The sequence below is a fragment of the Wyeomyia smithii genome, chromosome 3 (genome assembly GCF_029784165.1).
Source record: "Wyeomyia smithii strain HCP4-BCI-WySm-NY-G18 chromosome 3, ASM2978416v1, whole genome shotgun sequence".
In the NCBI taxonomy this organism is placed as follows: Eukaryota; Metazoa; Arthropoda; class Insecta; order Diptera; family Culicidae; genus Wyeomyia; species Wyeomyia smithii.
Window position 1 is genome coordinate 22,633,252 of NC_073696.1, and position 24,913 is coordinate 22,658,164.

At 36.9% G+C, this 24,913-nt stretch overlaps 1 protein-coding gene across 3 annotated transcripts in view; it reads left to right on the forward strand.

Moving 5' to 3' along the window:
• LOC129726446 (transcription factor mef2A-like) overlaps positions 1-24,913 on the forward strand; it is a 246,107-nt gene that overhangs the window by 149,017 nt on the left and 72,177 nt on the right. For all 3 annotated transcript variants that reach the window (XM_055683145.1, XM_055683143.1, XM_055683144.1), the window contains exon 3: positions 6,493-7,890. In XM_055683145.1, coding sequence (XP_055539120.1) covers positions 6,493-7,890 — 1,398 coding nt within the window. The remainder of the gene's footprint in view (positions 1-6,492; positions 7,891-24,913) is intronic.

Here is a 24,913-nt window from a genome sequence, read left to right on the forward strand (position 1 = left end):
GTGTGCCGAGAATTGGAACACTTGAGGAATTTGTTTGCCGTTCGTTGGTGTGACACCACTCCAGGGCGAGCGAGCGACCAACGAAGCTGAAGAAGATGGGTAAATTATCCCTCACCTTCCGGAAAGGGTGCACAGCTCTGACTGGTAGGTACTTTAGATGGGATTTTGGTGACAGCAAAACCCTTCTTCAGTTGGCCCTGATGCGTGTAATTAACCATCGTCGGAATCGGTTAGAAGCAACTCTGGATGATGGCTGATGGTAAAGTTTAACAGGGGGCGGCTTACTGTCATCTCAAAGTAATTTAACAGCTTAGAGTTAGCATTCTGATCGTGAATGTTTCTTGCTTGCTTTATTTATTTGGGATTGAAGATTTACCGGAAAATTCAATTGTGTCATGTTTAGTTATAGATTCCAATCCAATTCTAATGTAATTTAAACTTGTTAGAATTTTAAAATAAACTAAAATTCAATTCGAAGTCAAGAACAATCCTTATCAAAATTTATCTCCAAATCGAAAAGAAATCAAGTCCAATCCAATAAAATTCTAAATTTAAACAAAATCCAATACAAATCCATTCCAGCTAAGTTCAACAAAAAATCTCCAAACCCAATTCTATTTCGATTAGAATCGGAAAAAAACGAATACAATCCAAGTTAAACTAAAATCAAAATTGAATTTAAGCCTTACCCTAATCTAACCCAATCCAAATATAAGTTATATCCAATCCAAATTTTATAGAACCCAATTCAAATTTAATACAGATCCAAACCAAATCCTATCCGAATCGAATTCAAATTCAAATTCTATCAAATTACAAAAGTCAAGTCGAATTTGAAGTCTAATCAAAAATTCAAACCAAATCTTATCAATCCAACTCCAATCCAAACATAAGTCATTTCCAATTTGAATCCAGACCAAATCTAACAAAACTAAGCTCCAAATATAACACAGTGCAACATTTTTTTTGCTTTGGCTTCTATGTATGATTTTTTGATGAAGTTTGATGCGAAAATAAATTTCTCGGAGTTTGAACATATTTCAACTTAAGGGGCAACAATGGCGCCATTTTGAATTTTTGAAAAACCGGTAAATTTTGATGTTTTTTCCACGTCATTTTGTTTTAAGACCAAATATCAAAATTCCATGAGTTTGTTCACATATTAGCATCTTCTTACCCATCTTAAAAAAAAAAACAGATCTTAAATCGGACGGAAACTGAGCTCAAAACGGTGATTCTACGAAACCGGTTTTGGCATGGTTTTAGTATATTTCACAGAGCAAAATAATATCGAATATGTATTTGCATTAATGATAATGCGCTAATATCTAAAAGTGGTAGTCAAATTATATCTTTTATTAAGTAAAAAAGTCTCAGAAATCGGTTGGTAGGTGTCTGATCTACGTAAAATGTCAGCAACATGTCGATTTTGCCCCAATTCCCCTACAATACTAAATTAGGTTTATCTCGACGTTAAATTAACTTATTTAAAATATGTTTAATCTAATATCAAGAGGGTAAGCGATACTCAAAGATACAATAACAATTTGGCATTGCATGATCCTCGCCATTTTGCGGGGAGGGGGTCGCATTTGACTTTATCGAAGACGCGATGATTCCGTCTCATAGCTGAAGCGAGATTTTTATGTTTTGACCGGTCCTGGCCAAAAATTGGACTCTGCGGGTAAGACGGACACTTTCAATAGTTCACAGACTATAATGTTTTATGATAGTATAGTGATGCGAACATCTTTTTTGTAGTGGGTCAATACTTTTGAGATGCATTGTTGATTTTCAGCGAGCAAACTGTAAAATTCGGTAACAAAACAAGATATTTTTACGTGAACGCGCTTTTTCATATCATTATTCCACGAAAATAGTGAAAAACTTCTACGTTTCCATTTGTTCCCGTGTGTCATCAATTTTATGCTACTAATCCTGCGAATTTTTAATGTGCCGATAAAGAGTTACGATCGTTTGAAAATTTGCAGCCGGGTCAGGTGAGACGGACAAACGGATTTTCCCAGAGTTTTTACTATCGTGTACTACAGATATCGAAAAATACACCCGCAAGAGTAACCAGCAGTTATGAATTATTTAGCAGTTAAAACAGGCAATAAAGGCTTCCAAAAGTGGATCACCGGTAAAGACAGCAGCGACGGATTGCATAGTTCTAAGAGCACCGCTTATTCGCCACTTGATGTATATTTTTCATGATATGTATTCCATTGAATATTGAAAAAATACAAATCCACAAAGAGCTTGACCACTAATAGTAATTCAACACTCCCTGAATATAAATTCTGTAAATTTTATATAAACCGGGAATATTTGCCTACATCCTAACTCACCTTCTCAAACAGTCACCTTCCCAAACAGCTTTGATGCGCTAAAATCAGCTGCTACTTTGCCGGCTGAAGGTCGAGCGAGTTTCCAGTATAAGTCAACCGTCCTCTTGCTGCAGTAATCGGTTATACTATAAACACTTAATTCCTGCATGCTAGCTTTATACGTGACTACTGAAAGTTAAACTTCCGGTTGGCGTTTTTTTGTGGACTAGAGCGATTAAAACAACAACAACAACAAATCGGCTGGGGAAGAAGGCCTTGTTGTACATTAGCTAGCATAATAATATCACATCACAATTTTACACATTTTGGTGGACGCTGTAACTTTATATATTTTATCATTCAGTATAATTATTTTTGATGTTGCTTAGTTTGTATTGTTTTTCTTTTTGTCAAGGTTTTGCTGTCTAAATTTCACAAATTTAGCCAGTTTTTCTTTGAGAAAGTTTTATTTCAATCCTTATTGAATTCATTTCAAGTATTTTTATCTGTGCCCTGAATAAATGGCTTTGCTTGTGCCAAGAGTTTTAGGGAGAGTTTTTTGCTGAATTTTCTGGGTAATCGAATCATTTTTCCATATGATTAACCGATCAATAACTAGGTAATGTCTTCAGAACAACAACAAGACAAAATTTAAGGATAAATTTCAAAGAATGTAAAATATGCGATAGCACAAAAGTAAATTTAAATTCTCCGGATCAAACTCTATTTGAAAAGTAAAATTTCCTCATAGTTCTAAAAAACTCCTTCCTTTTCCTACTTCTTTCTGATGAAATTGAATTTCTGTCAATCCAAATCATCAAAAATCTAAAACCACTTCGAATCTAATCCAAATCCAACTCAAATCCAATCCAAATCCAATCCAAATCTAATCCAATCCAAATCCAATCCAAATCCAATCCAAATCCAATCAGAATCCAATCCAAATCCAATCCAAATCTAATCCAATCCAAATCCAATCCAAATCCAATCCAACTCCAATCCAAATCCAATCCAAATCCAATCAAAATCCAATCCAAATCCAATCCAAATCCAATCCAAATCCAATCCAAATCCAATCCAAATCCAATCCAAATCCAATCCAAATCTAATCCAAATCCAATCCAAATCCAATCCAAATCCAATCCATATCCAATCCATATCCAATCCAAATCCAAATCCAATCCGAATCCAATCCAAATCCAATCCAAATCCAATCCAAATCCAATCCAAATCCAATCCAAATCTAATCCAAATCCAATCCAAATCCAATCCAAATCCAATCCAAATCCAATCCAAACCCAATCCAATCCAATCCAAATTTAATCTAAATCCAATCCAAATTCAATCGTAATCCAGTCCAAATCCAATCCAGATACAATTCCAATCCAAACCCAATCTGAATTCAATCGTTATCCAGTCAAAATCCAATCCAAACTCTATCCAAATCCAATCTAAATTCAATTCATATCCACCCATATCAAATCGAAATCCAATCCTTAATACAATCTAAATCTAATCTTAATCTACTTTAAAGACAATTTAAATTCAAGGTAAATCTAGATCAAATTCAATCGAAATGCAATCCAAACCTAATCCAAAAGCAATCTAAATCCACTCCTAATTCAATCTAAAACCGGTTTGTATCCGATTCAAATCCAATAATAATTCAACCAAATAACTCCAATCCAATCCGAATCCAATCTATGAAGAAACCAAAATCTCAATCCAACCCAAGTGTAAAGGGTGTTACGGTCATAAATTGGTCGAACGAAAATTTATATAAATCGTTTATTAAATCGGAATAAAATTGGTTTATTACAAATCTAAATCATGTTTCTTTGTTAAGTTCAATTCGTACAAAATAATGGAAAAATATTTGAGTCAATATTTTTAGCGAATGCGAACTACCGGACCTTTCTCTTGACTCCTTCCATTAAATTTGGTACAGCCTTCTTTTTGCCGCAGTTTTTTAGCTCCGGCTCGTTTTTTAGCTCCCAGCTTGTTTGCGACATCTCGTACGAAAAGGTTGGCATTCCTCTTGAAACTGCTGGCTTTGTCGTTTTTGCAGCCTTCGGATTTCGATTTCTCGCCGATCCTGTCTTCCTAGCAGTCGACAAATGCTCTCCAAACACTTTTATTACGTTGGTGCCGGTTGATTTGGTCACATTCAACAATTTTGTCAACTTGGCGTGCGAGTAGTTCGGTTTTTAGCGACGCGTGAACAAAATTTTGATGCTCCCCTTCTCTTGCCTCGACGCCCCGTTTTCACAACTGAAGAGCGAAAGTAAAAATCAAAACAAAGCATGGATACTATACACACACCTCTTTAAAATAACGGGTGTTCAGGTTTTTTTTTCTTACACGATTAAAATAATACGGTAAATTAAAGTTGACCGTAATATCCGTAATTTTTTACCGTAATACCCTTCAGCAAATGAAAAACGATTTCATTCATGCAGATTCTAACGATAGGGGTGCAAATTGAAAAACTGAAAACACCGAGAGCGTCACAAAAATTGTCCAATTTCTAATCGATATCCGAATCGGATTGTAGCACCACGGCTTTTTTTAATATAAAAACTTTTATACAATCTTTATATGGCGCAAAGAAAATCTCCTACTTTCAATACCGATTTATTTCTAGTTTCAACGTTGGCTTTGAAAAAGTGTCCAAGTGTCCAATTAGTTTATGTTGCTAATTTTCCCGTCGAACCTCTTGATGCAGTTTGTAAGAAAAGTTTTTTTTACACTTCCGGATAAGTTATAGGGTAAATATGTATAAAACGCGTTTGCTTCTGAGACTTCAAGCACTGTTTCACTTCGCATGCTGAGCTGGCATATGAAGCTACTGCATGGGGCATATTATACTGCATCTTGGGCGTTTTGCCCCGGTAGATTGGAAAGCTTGCAATTTAGTTGAATGCTTTAATAAAATTATGGCGTTTTTGTGTAACAGTAATTACAAAACAAAGTATTAGCAGTGCATTACCAAGAAATCAAGACGCTCGGTATAGATTTTCTAAATTTGAGTGCATTACCAACTAAATAGTGTATCCAACTGCATGAAATATTTGTTGTTTGTGATAAACATAGCTGCAATATTGACGATGTTCCTTAGGGGGGCGTATTATACCTGTTTACCCTACTTTTGAAATCAACTATTTAAAGTGTGTGGACAAGATTTTTAAGAGGTAAAGTCACTCTATGATTTAGTCAAGACTAGAATAATTCTCGAAGTTAACCTCAACTCAAAAAGGTTTAAGGGTTGTTCACTTTCTCCGCAACATGCAAGCATATATGTGATATTAAAGCCGAACCAATTGTGAGCAAAAGAATTCGAAGATGATTCTGTTGTGCAACATCTCTTTAAGAAAGCTCAAGAAACTCATTAGAACGGAACCTCGCCTACTAAACCTTTCCGTAGGTAAGTAATGTGCTGCCATCACCGCTTCTGTGTTTAACCATTTCCCTTTCTCTGTAAATCTGTCGTTTTGTCCGTATCGATCTTACTTTCTCGGATGCCAAATTCGTGTATGTGTGCAAATCCAAGGCTAACTTTAATGTCGATTGCGTCCACCGCAAACAACGCGCGTTGTTCCTATTTTCGCAACAGAAACACCGCAGAGGCAATCAACTACCGGCCGTCGTTGCTTGAAGGATATCGATCCGGATCTGACACACCGTGACCAGACTGCATTCCACCACTCCTTCCTTCCCGTAAGAGGGTGAGAATACCATCCATGTGTGTAGGTGTATGTGCCGTGTATAGTAGTACTACCGCAGCATACGCGCCCCAAGCGTCGTAAGTGAGCAGAGCGAGTAAATGAATGAACGAATAAATGAATGGAAGTCATCACAAGAAGTAGAAGAAACCAGGAATTAACAAAACTACGTCCGTCTTCGCGTTAGGGAGAAAGGGAAATGTGTCTGCCGAGGACGTCGCAGACTGATAAGACGGGAAAACGCCACCCAGTCGGTCGCGGGGTGGTGAAGTACGTCAGAGTAAAACTGATCGTTTCCGTCGCCTGCTATGATACACTGTCAATGACGTGATTTCTGTTCAAGGTTGATGCTCTCCAGTCAATCGATACTTGTTGAAATGTACAAGAGTTGTTTTTGGGGTGAAAATAACCTAATTCGTTTTTCTTTTTCTTTTTTTCAGGTAAAATTTGGCTAAGCAGTGAAGCCCAATGGCATCACTCCGTACAATTGCCAGGCGTTTCCTCTGGTCAACCCACACAGCCCTTGCTTCCACCTGGAATGATGCCAGGCGGATTGGGTATGCCACAGCTGAATCCTACGTCGCCTACTGCGTCGATTCCGCAGCACGCGATTCCGAACAGCCTGCTGACCTTCCGGGAAATTATGCTTCAAAATCCCAGTCTTGGGCTGCTGAACGAGAGTAATTTACTGCTCAAAAGAAGCATGCTGGAAAGTATGTCGACCTACCCCCTAGGAGCGAACACGATGGGTTTGCCGCAGACCACGAGTCCGCCAATTTCCACATCATCTCCTTCGTCCAACCTCGGGCCACTGATGCATTCGATCAAGAAGGAAAAGGATGAATTCGACGGCGGCGAGATAAACCTACACGAACAAAGTGCAAGACAGAATCAGACCGCTCGATCACTGCCACCTCATTTCACACATCATTCGATTCATCATCATCACCATCATCATCCTCTTCCTCCTCACCATCATCAGCATCATGAGAATCACAACCAGCAGCATCTTCATCCCCATCACCATCAACCTCCTCACTTACCACTTGCCCTGCATCATCATCATCATCATCGCTCCTCGCCTACCACGATGCTGCCACTGCCTGCCACCAGTAGCCCATCAGCATCAGCAATGGCGGCAGTAGCAACAGTGTCATCCCACCAGCAACAACATCAAAGACATCAAAGAGACTCCGAAGAACGTGAATTGAATTTCTATGCATTGCCGCCACCACCGCCGCCGTCATCATCACAGCAAGCGATGCATTCTCAAGTGTCATCAGTGGTAACGACGACGGTTGCAACGAATACTACCAATAACACCAGCAATAACAGCGGTAGTTTTCATCAGTTCAAAATCGAACAACCCGATGAACTTGAGACCCATTCGAATGCGCTCCACCAGCAACATCTCCACCACCACCACCAACAGCAGCAGCACCACCACCATCATCAATCACAGTTCGGTCAGCTTCCAACCCATCATCATTACCGTCAGCAGCCGATGTCACCGGATCGAACGTCCATCCAGGATGGCAGCGGTGGCGGAAGCAACAACAGCAAAAACAACAACAACAACACCGACGATGATGATGATCCACCTATCAATGATGACGGCGAGGACGACGACGACGAGGACGATGATAACAACAGAGTGGAAGATGAAGAAGAAACCGGTGCTGGCACGAGTGGCCAAGGTAACGACTTGGATCAGCCGGTCGATGATGTGGAGTTTGACGTAAAGCCGACGGCTGCAGCAGGCGGCCGACAATCGCCACCCGACAGCAGCCGGAAGGTTGGTTTGCTTAACCTGAGCCGGCGCAAGTCTTCATCACCTGGTAAGGAAAGTGGGTACATACTTCCATTTTTTTTTCAACCCGGGGAGACCATTTAATGTTATGCTAATTCCACATAAGATCAGCAACAACAACCCTTCGCGCCAATTGTTCGTTTCCCAGCGGACCTTTATCATCGCAGTTAAAAGAAGCACGCACGCATCCGTTCGATTTTGAAGCTGTCATTCCTCCGATTTATCTGCGTCAGAGCTGCCAGATTTTATTTTGAAAAATCTGTATGCACTCGTAAAAAAAATCTGTATTTTTCTATATTTTGTTCGTGTGCCTACAAGTGCTCTGGTTTGGGGTAACTGGGTTTGGCATCCATCCTTAAACTTCGGCTGGAACCGTAAAAAGGTTGGGTCAGGTCAATAACCGTGTTTTTTTGCTAGAGAGGCAATAGAATCCGGTATTTTTGTTTCAAAGCTTCCACGCTTAGCCAAATGTCGAATGTCCAGAAGAAATCAAACAAAAGGAATTTCCCGCTTAGTAAATGCCAGATGCCCAGCAGAACTCGAACAACCACGCTCGACGCCTGGGTTAGAATCCCAACGCCGACATAGGTGTCGATGGTTGTGGGGTGGCGTGATTCACCCACAACCAACCCAACTGGTCGAGATTTAGTCCTAGCCGACACCGGGAGATTTTCTGAGGCGAAAAATCTCTGGGATCACGCATTCCATCGCATTAGGAAGTAAAGCCGTTGGCGCCGGTCCGTTGAACAACGGGTCGTAAGTTAGGGTCCTGGCTGGAGTCGCCTCCACCAGTGGCGGAGCCAGATCGACGGAAAATAAGCAAGAATAAAAAAAAATCGATTGCTAAAATTCTGTACAAATCTGTATTAAAAATCAAAATTCTGTATGAATTCTGTTTTCTGTATCATTTCTGTATCGTGGTCAGAAAATCTGTAAAATACAGAAAAATCTGTATAGTTGGCAGCCCTGATCTGCGTAATCCTTCCAGAGATGCCAGATAATTTATTGGTGTGTTTGGGAGGCGTTTGTATGAAATTTCGGATCATCTTTACTATTCAACGAAAAATTATTTGAAATTTTTAACATCATCATCAAACAAGTTTTCCTGGTGATGTTCATAAAGTTTGACTAACATTTTTTTTAAGTTGTACTGTTATTTAAACACTTCAGGAAAATTATCAATTTTCTAGCACAAGTCGCTCTTAAGATTGCTATCATGCTTAGTGTTCGAACACTAATAATGAAATCAAATATTCAAAAATTCTTGTTTATTTTTTAGTAAAATGCTTCTATAACATTTACAATTCGTGTAGATACACCACTTGTGCGAAATATATTCTTTAAAGTTGAAACTATTGGTGGAATGCGAACGGCTATTTTGTATTATGATCAGATCAACTTACTTCTGAGACTTCCCGGTTATCTGAAAACAGAAAATCTGTACAGCAACAACAACAAAAATCTGAATTTTTGGCATCCCTGTTGTTCTATTTTTTAAACTGCTACCACCAGTTCCTGTATTATGGCCGAACCCTGCTTCGACTGCCATTGACAGACCGGTATGTCGGTCGGACGATTTAAATTCAAATCCGCAAAGTTTTTCCACTTTGTCTAGTGGCGCCATTGTTTGCTATGTTTTCTCTGCGGCAGGCATGCTCTATAATCGAATCTGAAGGGTTGATTTGTGCCGTGATTGATTTGAAATTTCATCAACAACCCCCTGCCTCTCGCCATTGGACGACATTTTTTAGATGGGACAGCCTGCGATAACATTTCGGGCTGAGCATATAAATCGCATGCAATAAACATGATGAAAGCGAAAATCTGCCTGCACAGAAAAGGGAAATGTCTCAATTTTTTAAAAGGAAATTATCCTCCGCTCTGCACGACTTGGCCCGAGATGGACACTGGCGGACTGGTTTGTTGCTTGGTTGGTACGCACAGCTTTTCCGGGCACGAGATGATTTAAAGTGGAATAAATTGTGACAACAGATTGAAGTGACACAACCCCTTGTCCCAGGCTGGGAATTTTGCTCTCCTCTGTCAACTAATGGATTTGTGGCTTTGGAACTTCTTCCCTCAGGGGGAAAGAAAAGCAACGATTGTGTTTAAACATGTTCATAAATGTAGCTACCTGTGTTTCGACTGGTAACATATGGTGTTGATGTGGTAATAACAACGAAGAACTTGAAGCTGTGCTGGTATTCTGCTATATAACTTTATTGTAGAGCACTTTTCTTTTGTTTTGTCGAACGAAAAAATTACCTTTTTTGCGTTGGAATTTGATAGCGATTTTGAAGTGAAGTTCGAAGAACAAAAATTGACCCTCACACATAAATCGTCTATTTTCTTCCAATCGATAACCTTCTGACGCAACCCTCCTTTATTCCAATGATCAAGAATTATAATTCCATTACGGCATTTAATGAACGGATAAATTGATAAACTATAAACACGTTGTAAAAGAACACACACTCGACTGACCCTTCATCTTCCGCTGCGCCGTTCGGGCTCTCAAGATGGGATCGGCTCGTGCCCATAACCCTTCTAGGAGCTTAGTTTCCGGGTGTGTAAACATTACCCAAAATACTCCCAACCCACTCTGTCGGTTGTTCTTTTATACTTTTCATTCCACTGTGTATTGCAATCGCCAAACAAAAAACAACCTGCTGTTTGGGTGTTGCTGCTGCTGCTGCACCAGAATTGGATTGGAAAAGAAGGGGTTGCACACGGGCCTCGTTTCTTCTGCCTTCTTTCCAATCTTTGTCTAGACAATGCCGTCAAGGGGTTAGACTATTTATTACGTCAATGACGGTGTCACTGGATCGCCCCCTTTGGGACTATAATTCTTCGGAAGCAAAAATGACCTCTCCTTCTTCTGAGCACTCCATCAAAGTAGGTTATAATCTTTTTGCCTTTCTCCTAGAAAGGTATAGCAATCACTGAAAAAACCAAAGGTATAAAAGTGCTCCAAAGGGTCGAATCTCGTATATCAATCGACTTAGTTCGACGAGCTGAGCATTTTCTGTATGTGTGTGTGTATGTGTGTGTGTATGTGTGTGTGTATGTGTGTATGTAACGGTCTCCCGATTTTCATGAAACTAATTGCAAATAAAAGGTCTAGTTGCCCCATAAGACCCTATTGAATTTTATTGTAATCGGATTTTTAGTTTCGAGGTTATGTATCAAAATGTGAAAATCACAAAACTTCATTATCTCAGAAACTACTAAACCGATTTGAACAAAATTGGTATGAAAAGAACGGGCTTGTTTTTTGAACCATTTGTGAAATAATTTTATAATGATTGGACATGTAGTTCAAAAGTTATGCAAAGAAACGTGTTTCAAACATTGTTTAAACTCACTCACATTCCTCAGAGATGGCTGGACCGATTTTCACAAAATTAGTGTCATATGGAAGGTCTTGTTGCCCCAAAAGACCCTATTGAATTTTATTGTTATTGGACTTTAACTTTGTCCGTTATGTATAATAATGCGAAATCAGCCTATAACAAGAAACATGTTTCTAAGACTGTTTGAACTCACCCACTTTTCTCAGAGATGGATGGACCGATTTTCACAAAATAAGTTGCAATAGAAAGGTCTAGTTGCCTGATAAAACCCTATTGAATTTTATTATAATCGGACTGTTACTTTGTCTGTTATGTATCAAAATGTAAAAGTTAACTCCATTATCTCAGAAACTACACAACCGATTTGAACAAAATAGGTATCAAATGAACGGGCTGTCTTTAAACCCCCTCAATAACGAATTTTATGATGATTAAACATGTAGTTCGAATGTTATGGAAAGAAACGTGTTCAGAAAACTTTATCAAATTCACTCGTTTTGCCAAAGATGGCATCACTGATTTCAACAATCTTAGTTTTAAGTTGAAGGTTTAGTTGCTTTATTGCTACCCATTTAATTTGATTATAACACTGGTTGACAAAATCGAAAAAAAATGCTGCTCACAAGCTCATAATAGTTGCTAGAGAAAGAAAAAAACTCACCGGAAAAGCTATAATTTTTCATTTTTTCTTAGTTTGACCTTCGGGGCAACACTTGTGTTGACCAGTGTAATCGGACTTTTATTTTATCCATTATTTGTTAAATTGTAAAAATATTGAAAATCTCTTCTTTCAAAGGTTACACGACTTATTTAAAGAAAACAGGTGTCGCAAATTCGGATTTCAAAATGAAGTATGAAGTTGATTCCTGGTCTCTGAGCATCATCCCTGGTACTAAAAAACTCACATTGGGTAATGTTGGTCCCTTTTAGACTGGTAGAAACCGGAAGCTACTGTCTAGAAATTTAAAATGGCGTCTTAAGATGATTTCTGGCCTCAGGGTATCATACCGCTTCCCTGAATCGTATTGGATGATATTTGTCACTTTAGGCTGTTGATCGGAAACTGTCGCCATCTTCGCCATAGAAATACCCAGATTAGGCAGTTCGGCAATTTTATGATGGATTTCATGATTTTATGACTATCAGGCAACCAGAAGTGGTCGTCTGGATTGAAAATTGAGTTTTAGGTCGGATTCTGGCCACTGAGTATAATCCAGGTTTCAAGAACCTATATTTTTGTTGGATGCCTCTCAGAAACGATCAGTAATATCAACTGCGTAATAGAATTTCAATTTCACTGATAAGATCATTCAAATTAATGTATAATAAACAACATTTAATTAAACATTATTTTAAATCTACTGACTAACGTTGACTTAAAGAATCTAAATATTTATAGGCAGTATATGAGTACAAATCGATTAAACCACAATCAAAAACAATATCGCATCATGTAGTTGAAAGAATTTAATGTTATATGCATGTATATGTGTTTATATATTTATATTCATATCGTCGGTTTCGTGCAACACTGGCACAACTCAAAACACATAGTTTCGAAAAAAAACGCGTTTGAAAATTTGCGTCAAATATTTATTTTTCGATTTTCAAGAAAACTTTGAAGTTTAAGATTACCAATTCTTATTAAACACCTTTGAGTCTATTATCAGCGTTGCCAGGTCATTTTTTTAAAAATCTGGAAAAGGCAAAAAAAAAATCTGGTAAAAATCTGGCAATCATTTCGTGGGGCGCAAGGTAAATTTTTCGAATAAAAGTCTTGGGGTACGCAAAATTTGAGGGGACAAAATTGCAAAATTTCGCGCCAAATTTGAAGTGATGACCTTTTTGCGGAACAGAGAAAAAAAATCTGGATAAAATCTGGATCATCCATGAAAAATCTGGATAATTGGACGTCAACGCTGTCTACCTGGATACACGTTCAAAAATCTGGATAATCCAGATAAATCTGGATACCTGGCAACGCTGTCTATTATGCACATATTACGTGCTCACGTTGTCCAAGTTAAAACCTTATTTTTACTAACTTTATGGAGAAATTTCGATTTGTGCAACAAAAGCACTTCTACTCATAACTCTGGAATTTTTGTGATTTTCAAAATGGGATTTCGTGTGATGAAACTTAACAGTATTTGGCATCGTTTGCCATCAAAAACTCAAAAATACAAAATTTTGAGTTGTGCCAGTGTTGCACGAAACCGATGATATGTTAAATTTTAAATGTTCGGTATAGTTGTGCTGTTGGCTACCAAAAATTTGTTGTTCAGAATGAATAACAAATCCAGCAGAAATAATCAAGGTGTATTTTTTAAATGTTGGAGTAAATCTAATTTAACAAATTATAAGTTCGAAGGAGAAAGGCTGGGTCTCACCGGTAGGTGGATTAATTTAGGTTTTTATAATACGGCCAACCAAGGGAAATCGATTCTAATAGACTCATTTTGTGCGAAGAGAAACCCATTTTACCAACAAAATACTCCTTTTTATGCGTCAAATACTGGTAGAACCTGAACTCGGTGTCCCAAATTAATAAGGCTTTTTAAACAGTTACAATTCGTAGAACGTACTAAATATCTCAAAATTACAATAAAAACCTAAATTAATCCACCTAGCGGTCAGACCCAGCCTTTCTCATTCAAACTTATTATTTGTAAAAATAGATTTACATGAACGCTTCAATCCAATATACTGCCTGTGATCGCATAATTGTAACATTCGACATTTTATGGATTTCGTGCTTTTTATTGGGAAACGCTTAGAATAGTATGTACTTTTTACATCTGGAAAAATATGCTTATGTTTGTGTGAAAAAGACGTAAAAAATACCAAGTTGTTTTGTCACATAGCGTAAATAACAGCATAATTGTCACACTACTTAACTTTTTCAACTTTTTTGTCGAAAAAGTTTCCATCCAAATCCACATCTTATTCTATATATATATATATTATTCTGGTCCGGTAACCAACCACCGGTGATCCGTTTCTGATGTTCAGCTCATGCTTGTTGAATACATGAAAAACTTCTTTTTCCATGTGATATATTCCAAAAGTAGCTTGAAAGTGACGGCATAAATGTATCATTGCAAAAATTTCAACCAATTTGACTTCAAAAGTAATATTCAATGTATACATAGTGTAAAGTAGTGCTTTCTTCATGATACTAAGTTTAGTTAAAGTGTCTATTTGCGAGAATATATTAGTAACAATGCATTTAAGGTCAAAATATAAAAGTGCGAATTGCTCGAACAACCAATTTTGCAAATGTTACAAATATGCGATTATGGGCAGTATATGTGTATTCACTTTTTGGGTTCTAAAATAATGATGTTGTAATTGAAGTATAAAATATGAAATTTGACGTAATGTAAATGCTCAAGGAATAGCGAAATTAAAGAAATGACTCTCAATTTCAAACAATTCAATCACGAGCGATATCGGAAACATTCAAATGGTACGATACCACATTTAAATTATATTGAGGCCACAAATATTGATCATAGCAGGTATAGTTTTGAATAGCCTTTGAATTTCTCTTCTTTTCATAACTTTCGAACCACATATCAAATTGTTATGAAGTTTGTTATTTGTAAGTTTGAGAGATGACTCGTTCGTATGACACTAGTTATGTTCAAATAAGTCGTGTAATCTTTGAGATAGTAGACTTTCGTTGTTTTATTAACAATTTAATACATAACGGTTGCTTAGTTCGATTATAATTAAATGAAATTTATTTATTATTCTATTTCCATATGACCTTATAGGTCTCCATGAAAGTTAGTGGATGGGGAAAAGCCTATTTGAGGCCGTCCTCATGTAGGCATGAAAACCCCATCATCTTTTGATAAATATACATAAAATTTTACGTTACAATGAGTCAATAACAAAACGACAAACAGTTCTGAAATGGGAACGTATGGGGCAGCCAAACTTTGAAACCACGTGTTAAATCATAATTCATCAGTTAACCCTTAATTAGCCCGTTCATCGTTTCTGAGATAATGAAGTTTCGTGATTTTCACAATTCACTACATTACAGACGAAGTTACAGTTCGATTACAGTAAAATTCAATAGGGTGTTATGAGTCAGCTAGACCTTTCATTTGACACTAATTTCGTGAAAATCGGGTCAGCCATCTCTGAGAAAAGTGAGTGAGTTTATGTTTTCTTCGGAATATGTTTCTTTTCATAGCTAGATTTCACATTTTTAAACATAACAGGCAAAGTCATAGTCCGATTGCAAAACAAATCAATAGGGTCTTATGGGGTAATTAGACCTTCCAAATGACACTGATTTTGTGGAAATCGGTCCAGCCATTTCTGAGAAACATGAGTGAGATTAAACACTCTCCAGAACACGTTTCTTTAAATAACTTCTGAACCACACGTTCAATCTTCATGAAACTCAAAAGTTAAGTGTTTTTTGAGTAGCTCGTTCATTTAACACCAATTTTGTTTAAATCGGTTGAGTAGTTTCTGAGATAATGATGTTTCGTGATTTTCACATTTTTAAACATAACCTCTAACCTAAAAAACCGATTACAATGAAATTCAATTGGGTCTTATGGGGCAACTAGACCTCTCATTTGCAATTAATTTCATGAAGATCGGTCCAGCCATCTCTGAGAAAATCGAGTGAGATTGGGAGAGCGTTACATACACACACACATACACATACACACACATACACACACACATACAGAAAATGCTCAGCTCGTCAAAGTAAGTCGATTGATATACGAGCTTCGACCCTTTGGAGCACTTTTATACCTTTGGTTTTTCCAGTGATTGCTATACCTTTCTAGGAGAAAGGCAATATCATGTCTGATTCAAATTGACTCGGTGAGTATATATTCACTATTCAAAACAATTTTTTGAATTTCCGGTCTACTTTTTTCCTGTTTAGAGCATGATCAAAACAGGAAAAAATAGATCGAAACGTCAAACAAATTCGAAACGTCAAACAAATTTTAAACGTTTTAAACAATGAATAAAAACACATCGCGAGTCAATTTAAATCTGACTTAATGAATTACACGGTGATCAAAGCCCGAGAATAAATAAAAAACTATATAATAAATACAGTAATAAGTCTCAGTGCATACAAAACAACTTACGTACATAAAGTTTGCGTGCAATAAGTTTCTAACAAAATAGAGAATTCGGAAGCCAGAGACGCAGAATGTTGAGATATCCTAACAATTAAAAGATTCGATTTCCAATATTAGAAAAGTGACCAATACACGGATGAGTGGAAACAAATTTGTAATCAGGCAAATCGGAGAATCGGAAAATGTGAGTTTGAATACAGGGAAATTAATGTATGAGTGACTTCGACTCCAAATTTCTTCAAATATTATAGCTTTTATTTTTTCAACTTTCAACACTGATCGACAAAAGCAAAAAAAAAATGCTTCTCTAAAGCTCGAAATAGCTGCCCTAGAAAGATTATAGCTTTTTACCTATTTCTGTGAAATTTGGTGCCTCTGGCCAGTGTAGAAATGCAGAAATGCGTCAACGTATCACATAGTAATTGCTCGCCGGGTTCGTCGCTTAATAGTTTTGTTTACGAGAAAACTCATTTAGGTCTAATATCAGTCTTTAAACAATTATGTCTCGATCGTAGAGTTTCAATTTTTGGTTCTCAATCGATTATCAATTTTTACTATCGAGTTTCGATATCGGATCATTTAATCTGTAGTATTTGCTTCTCAGTTTTTTGTCAGATCGCTCTTGGCTTGCCTGCCGATTGTCAATTATTCGGAATTTGATTTGCAATTTTCAACTTAAAGGTGAAACGGGATTGTGGCCTTTTCCTATACAATTTTGAGGTTAGAGTTCTTTTTACTTTTGTAATTTGAGCGTAAAAAATTCGGCTTCCACTAAATAAACAGCACTCAAATTGCTACTTCAGGCATGCAACAGTTGTGAAAACAATTGATCAAAGTTTCATGTACGTAGTCTTCATAAATCAAGAAAAAATTAGATTGCAAAATTCGAGTTGATCGCGACCACGTCCCGATTCACCTTAACTCCACCTCAACAGATTGTAGGTATGCTTTTTTACTCGAAAAAGATGAGGACAGTTTAGATTTTCCAAGATTCAAGTGATTTTTCATCACATTAAAGCTGTAGTTTTCTATAAGTAATCGTTAGTTCTAAGATAATCGAGTTTAAAGTTTCAAGTTTAGTTCATGTGAGTATCACAAGGCACAGTTTAAGACACTAAAACTTTCTACTTATTGCGCTTCTATTGCTGCAAATCTCTATGAAAATTTTGAAAAATGTCCGCAAAAAATTGTATTTTAAGATACAGCTTTAATTTACCTTTTTTTTGTTAAGTAAAAAAAGATCAATATATTCCCTTAAAACTCTGGAGTTGAATATTCATCATTTGATTTTCAATTTTTTTTTTGTTAGGGAATTAGAATTACGTTGTCCATTGATGTGAACTTTTGTAATAATCGATTTGCGATACTCAGTCCACGACTGCGATCGATTTTTACTTTTCCATTATTGACTGATGACTTTTGACTTTTTTTTTTGACGTAGAACTAGAAGCTCATTTAAATAGGGCTGTAAAATGAAAATCTAAATCCAGAAAAAAGTTTTTAAAAGTTTCCGTTTTTACAGCATTTGCAATTTTTTACTTCCGGTACATAATTTGAAAATTCTCTAAGTTTAATTTAAATCTCCAATTTTTGATTTTCAATTGAGAATAATTTTTAAATTATTTCATTTGCTATCGTCAAAATCCAATAATGGCTTTCTTTTGCATACTATTAAAGATACCCAAACAGATTCTTGATTTTCCATTTTTTTGTCTCATCTCTGTTGATTTTCCGCTAATTGTTTCTTGTCGATTATTTTACATTTAATTTGCAATTTTCAACATAAAATTTACATTAACAAATTAGCAAATTTTTATAGGCCCCACTACGACCTATCACCTCTACCAAGAACGTCCCTTAACTGGAAAGGGTTCTGCAGGCATCTGTTCTCCCATATGGAGCGACGCATAGCAGGATATGATTCGGAACAAGCGGCTAATTCATGACTGCGATCAATTTTTCCTTCACCTTTTATGTTATTGGATGTTGATTTTTGACTTTTGGTTTTTTTGAAGTAGAATACTTCTCTCAGGAAGTTCGGCTACATAGGGATGTAAAATGAAAATCTAAAACCGAAAAAAGTGAAAAATGTGTCCAATTTCAAATGCTAATAAATCGGTTAGTATTCGATGGATTTCCTTCGTTCTTGCAGCAATAGATTGGAAAATTTTCTAAGATTCTTCCCAAAAGAAGATAATTGTAATTTTATTATTCTCACTATTGTACTATTGAAAATAGTCAAGCCTTGTCAAAACGAAAAATTCGACCTCTGATTGGTCGCTATATGATTGCTTCCCAAGCACGGTCGACAGAATCATATACCTTGCAATTTAAAACATGCTATTTGGGCTATATAAGAGCCTGTTTCAGCCGAATCCGCTCATAATAGTTCTATACAGCGACAACAGCAATCGTCCTCCCTTAGCAGCAGCACTAGCAGTGCAGTGGATACCGGCGATGGCGGAAAGCGGCCACAGCTGTGGCGTAGCAATTGATAGCACACTAGTTGCAGCGGATTCCAGCATCGATAGCAGCTGGGCCAGCTGATTCAGGGATAGTGGATACCAATGGTAGCGTATAACGGCCACAACTGTGGCATGGTTATGGATAGCGAATAGTTGCAGCGGATCTCAGCATCGATAGCGGCTGATGCAGTGAGGCACTTTAGTGAATTGCAGTCTCTGTGGGATAGTGGGCACTAGTAAATGCATTAAATGAAAAGTTGACTCATGTTGACAACACGTGAGCCGTCTAGTTTTGAGTGTTATAACAGCATTTCATTGTTTACTTTATCACAAGGAATACTTTATTCGCCCTGTCAGTGATAACGCAAAGATATGATCGGCATCTTATCTGATACTAAAATGAACAACAAATTGTCATTTTCAGGATGAAATAAAAACTTAATTGAAGAGTTAATATTTTCTAATAAGTTAATTCACATTTTTAAATTTGTAAAAGTTATAAATTTTACTTCATCTCCGTGTCTCTGACATCCGAAAAAATTTCATCTCAAAATTTAAAAATTGTCAAGCCCCGACCATGACAAGCAACTTACTATGTTATTGAAAATGGTCAATCCTTGTTGAAGCGCAAAATTCGATTGATCTGATTAGTCATCGTTTATTTACTAGTAAAAATGACTGACATGCAAGCAACCGGATTATCTTTCTTGTAAAAGTATTCTACTTCAACCTTGCGGTCGTGGCTTTGCACAAAACCCTCCTGTTATTTGAGCTTGACGATCACTCATTTTGTAGTTGCTGGATCCGAGGTGGTGAAATGCACAGAGAACCACATAGATAGCTTCTTGGGACTAGTTCAGATGGTCTTCGCTTTGTATAGATCGATAACGGCGCCGGCTACTTTTTAATGGTTGTTAGGGTAAGGCATGAGATTGTAAAGAAGAAGGTGTCACAGTCATTGTTGTGCACCACCAGAAGCATACAGATGTCAAATTTTTCGTCCATTACAAATTACGAAAACCTTCGAAAGAGCAGGCGCGATCCTTCGAAAAGAATACATCGCACAGCTATTAGAATAATCACTGTGCGAGACCAACTCTGATGTGCGACGCGCTTCTACGAAAGCAACGCGTGTAATTTCTAATTTCTGATTTCCTGTTGATGATTGAATATTTCTAGTTTCTGAATAATGTTCAGAGTCAGAAAAAAATAGGATACAACCGCACAACTGACGTAGAACTACGCACACTATTAACAAATGCATTGTTTAGACTATTTCATTATTGAACCACAATTAAACCCCCTAGTGCCCAGTGCCGCCTTTAGACGGGCTTCAGACAAACCTCTGAAAAGCTTCAATAAATATTTGAAAAATGTTTATAAAAATTCATAGTGATTTTACTGAAGTCCGTCTAAAAATTAATTTGGGCACTATAGGGTTAACTAATGTTTGCTCAAATCAAGAAACTCTTCATTTAATAAACGCTGGGAGTCTACTGTATGAGAATAATACAACACTTTGCACATTTTGTGCCGTTCTGGAGTACGACATATACGGCTGTCTTTCAACCTTTCTCAACTAAGCAATACAAATCCCAAATTGTCACGATGGCATCAATACCCGTGCTTCTCACGTTCTATTGGAGTGCTATCGGCTTTTAACCCGCACTTTAAAATTATTATATCATTGACTGAACAAAATAAGAAAGCATATACTTCCGAAGTCTAGCGCTCGAGACCTTTCGAAAATATATAAATCTTTAATTATTCGTTCAATTGCCTCGAGAAAATTTCCTGTTCAAAATCGGACATGCTGATTGCGACCTTTGTGCCGCCCCGACAACAGGGCACTCAGACAACACATACTGAAAAAGCTGTTTTCGGATTAGTACAGTATGCGGCAGATTTTTATTGAGTACAGAATACTCGCTTGTGTTGCCTACATAGGGCAAGGTTTCATCGCGGTGAAGCCAAAGCCTTCAATCGGCAAACCGAAACGTTTGCTTCTTCCACACTGCTGCTGAGCTATGTGACCAACCGGCAAGTGATTTGTTTAAGCCGAAAGCAAATTCGGAAAGCCAGCTGATACTGGCACAACCCGCTATTGCTACTGCCGCAATTCGCTACGCTAAGGCTAACTAGGTATACTGTTCTGTCGCCAGCAAGCGACCAATCAGAGGACGTAATTTTCGTTTTAACAACGCTTGACAATTTTCAATGGTACAATAGTTCGCATAATCAAACAACATTATCTACATTTGGGCGAATGCGTGTATAATTTTTCAATCGATGCAAGAATGAAGAAAATCGGTTGAAAACAAACCAGTTTTTAAGCATTTAAAAGGGGACAAATTTCATCCTCTTTCCGTCAATAGATTTTAATTTACATCCCCATATGCTAGGTTAAAGAAAAACGTAGTTCCACGTCAAAACAGTAATTTCTGATTTCAGATTTAAGATTTCAGGTCTAAAGCTTCTGATTTAGTATTAGTGAGTTTTGATTTGAAAATATTAATTAGGGGGAATAGGGGCATAATGAGCACCCTAACTTGGTTGCTGATTTAAGCATGGAAAACGACAAAAATTTTAAGCTGTCTCAAGTGCAAAACTTGTATTAACTATCTATAATTAAAGGTACACTATTCACAAATTGAAAAGTTTATCGTATAATGGTGAAAAACACAAATTAGATTCATGCATCAAAAACCAGCAATCAGTCGATGTGTGGGGCACAACCCAGTCAACCACAAATCGTATATCAATGTATGAAAATTATCGCAAATATATCTTGACGAAGTCGAAACTGTATACCACGCTTATTATCATGCGCAGAAATTCAGTTTTGATTGTATATCATGCTGGAGTCTAACCGATTTACGATTGTAGGCTTAGAATTCTACTAAAGGGTGAAACAAATCACATTCAATCGGAGATTATCGTATAGAAATACGTATATTAATAAATTGCATACCATTATTCCTCAGTACGTATATCGCCTCCAAAATAGTACGTATATGCTGTTTTTGTGCATCAAATGCGAGTTTATATGATATATATGAGTGCGGATATTGGAATCGAAACATTATTAATGAGCACCCACGAGGTATAATGAGCACTCTTATAGAACATATCTTGAAACTGTGTAGAAGTACAACTAATGGGCCAACGTTTGTCGCGGGATGCCGTGATACTTGGCGGCTTGTTTCGTGAATGTCCCGTCGCGCCTTATGGTGGCCAATTCTGCCTGCAGTCCTTTTTTCTGACCGATTCGGTCTCAAAGAGTTTCTAAAATATGCTCGCACCATCACTGTAAACAAACACTGACTATGGAAACAGACAAACTCACAAGTCTACTAAGATGAATTTCAGGTAAGTTTATGTGACAAGGTGTGCTCATTTCACCCCACCTAAAGGTGACTAATTTCTTAATCAGGTTTCAGATTTTAAAATTTTAGGTTTTAAATTTCAGATTTCAAACAGCAAATTTTAGATTTCAGATTTCTAATTTTGATTTTCAATTTTAACTCCAGATGTACGATTCCTAATCCTGCTCTTCGTTAAAATTTAGGTTCAGCATTCCCATTCAGAACTAGACAAAATAGATAAGAAAAAGTCCTGATGTTTAGTTTTGGATTTCGAATTTCTGAGTTTCGTTTTCTGATTTTGTAATTTTTGAGTTCTGATGATACCAGATCCCAGGTTTCAGAATGCAAATTTAACTTTTTAGAATTTTGGTTTCAGATTTTCGACTTAGAGTTTTTGATTTTTGCTATCTATATCATGAAGCAGAGTTAGAAATTTCCCAAATTCTTGCTTCTAACTTTCGACTCCTGCCTTCTATTTTTCGATTTTGAATTCAGATTCGAAAAAAAAAAATCTTATTCTGGATTTAATCAGAGAAAAGTGATCAAAAAAGCATGCTTTTAGGTTTCCGGATTCAAATTTAGAATTTCTAAATTTTTTCGACTTTTGTTTTCTGCTGTCTATTATAGATACTTTCTGAATCTGATCCGTTTTCTGATTTAAGGTTTCTGGTTTTGAATTTTAGAATTCTGATTCTTCATTTTTGTTTCCTATTTTCTTAATTTTTTACTTCTAATTCAGAATTATTAAAAATCTGCTTCGTTAGTGCTGTTTTCTGATATATAATGAAGGCTTAGGAAATCTGATTCCTGATATTTAAAATTTCTGATTTTGTAGGTCTTAAAATATTAAATACAAAATCACATCTAAAATTTAATTTAAATCCAATCCTGATTCGGAGTTCTGTTTTCAGTTATCAGATATCTAATTTCAAGCGATAATTCCTGATTTTTGCTTCCTAACGGCAACGGTTGAACGGCATGATGCAGCTGCTGCAGTGTTGCTAGAATACTTTAACGTTGAGCCTTTCGATATTCAATCAACTTCAACTATTAACTATGGTTCTCAAGAGAGTTTTTTCCAGGGATGTTTCCTACAAATGTCATGTATCAATGTATTTTTAAGAGGCAGGAAGGAGAACAAGTCTTGAAAAAGTTGATCCCATCTAAAATTCTATGGAAACTTAAAAAATCTGGCGCAAAAATAGAGTTCTACCGATCAAACCGAAAATTAACACAGTTGTTAAAAGACCCATAAGAAACACGAAAAGTGCATTGGAGAGAGAAATCCAGAATACCTTCCATTTTCCCCAATACAACCGATACCCTGACACAGCAAATTAACTGCAGATGCCATTTTGAAATCGAAATGGCGATTTCTAGTTTCCGGAAAAAAGTAAAAAATGCCCAAATTTCAATGAATTTCCAGAACCGAAAGTATGCCCAAACACCGAAAAACAACTCATACGCCATTTTGAAATCCAAGATGGCGATTCCCGCTGACCGGAAATTACCAACTACCATCCAATATGGGTATTTCCGTTATCGGGATGATTCACATAGGACGAAAATCGACACAGACACCATTTTGAAAGCAGAAAAGGTCATTTCCGGTTCCTGGAAAACAACAAAAAATGATCATTTCGAAATTTAGATGCTGCATAGAGACCGAAAATAAACTCCAGACACCATCTTGAAATCGAATATGGCAATATGGTTTTCGAAATTAATTTCTGAAAGCAAACTGATACCCGAGGGCCGAAAATCAACCTCAGACGCCATAATACCCAATATACGTATTTTCGGAACCAGGATTATATTCACAGGCCTCAATCGATCCCAGATGCCATTTTCATTCTTTTCAGGGCCACCAATGTGGCCATCATTTCCTAAGAGTTCTTTTATTAGTGTTGGATAAAAGTTATTGACATTAGCGTCTGTCATTCAAATAACTATTGAAAAGGAGAAGTTTGCTTGCGATCACCCTCAACTGCACTAATGCAAGTAATGTAACTAACAGCCTTATGTAGTTCTACGTCAATCAGGCGATCGCGCTTTTGCACAAAGCCCTTAAAATTTTTTTGTTTCTATTTACGGCTTCCAATTTTCAATGATACTTAATTTTTGAGCTCTCACTTCAGTTTTATAATTTTTTATCTTATAATTCGAATTATATATTTTCGAACCTTTAGTTTTATTCGCAATCACCCGCTTTTGTTGGTTTCGACTCTGATTTGACTTTTCGATTATTAAGGATAGTTGATTTAAGATATAAAACTTTCTACGGGTTTTCCATTAAAGTTTTACTAATTGTAAATTTTGGCTTGAAGTCCCAGAAATAAAAATCAATTCTACCGCTATAAAAAAACATTTTTCAAACTAGATTTTTTAGAATACCTAAGCAGTAATTCGCAATTCAAATCAACACAGTTACCCCGTTTCGAATGATTCCTGTCCCAAATTTGAATTTGAATAGATTTTTATTACTCCGCGCAGCACCCTCCGAGAGCGGCAACAACTTTATTCCGCAGGCCATCAAGAAATTGCCCTTCTTCAAACAACCGGCCATGTGCCCGGTGGCGATAAAGGGGTTTTCACTTGACGCTCTACTCTGTAGCGGTCACCACACTCCAGGTTTTGTTTGTGTATTTGCCAACGTGCTGCTGACGGACAACATGGGCTGAATCATATTTATTAGATCCTAAAAAGTTTCCATTATGTATGTATTTATCGGAACAGGCGGAA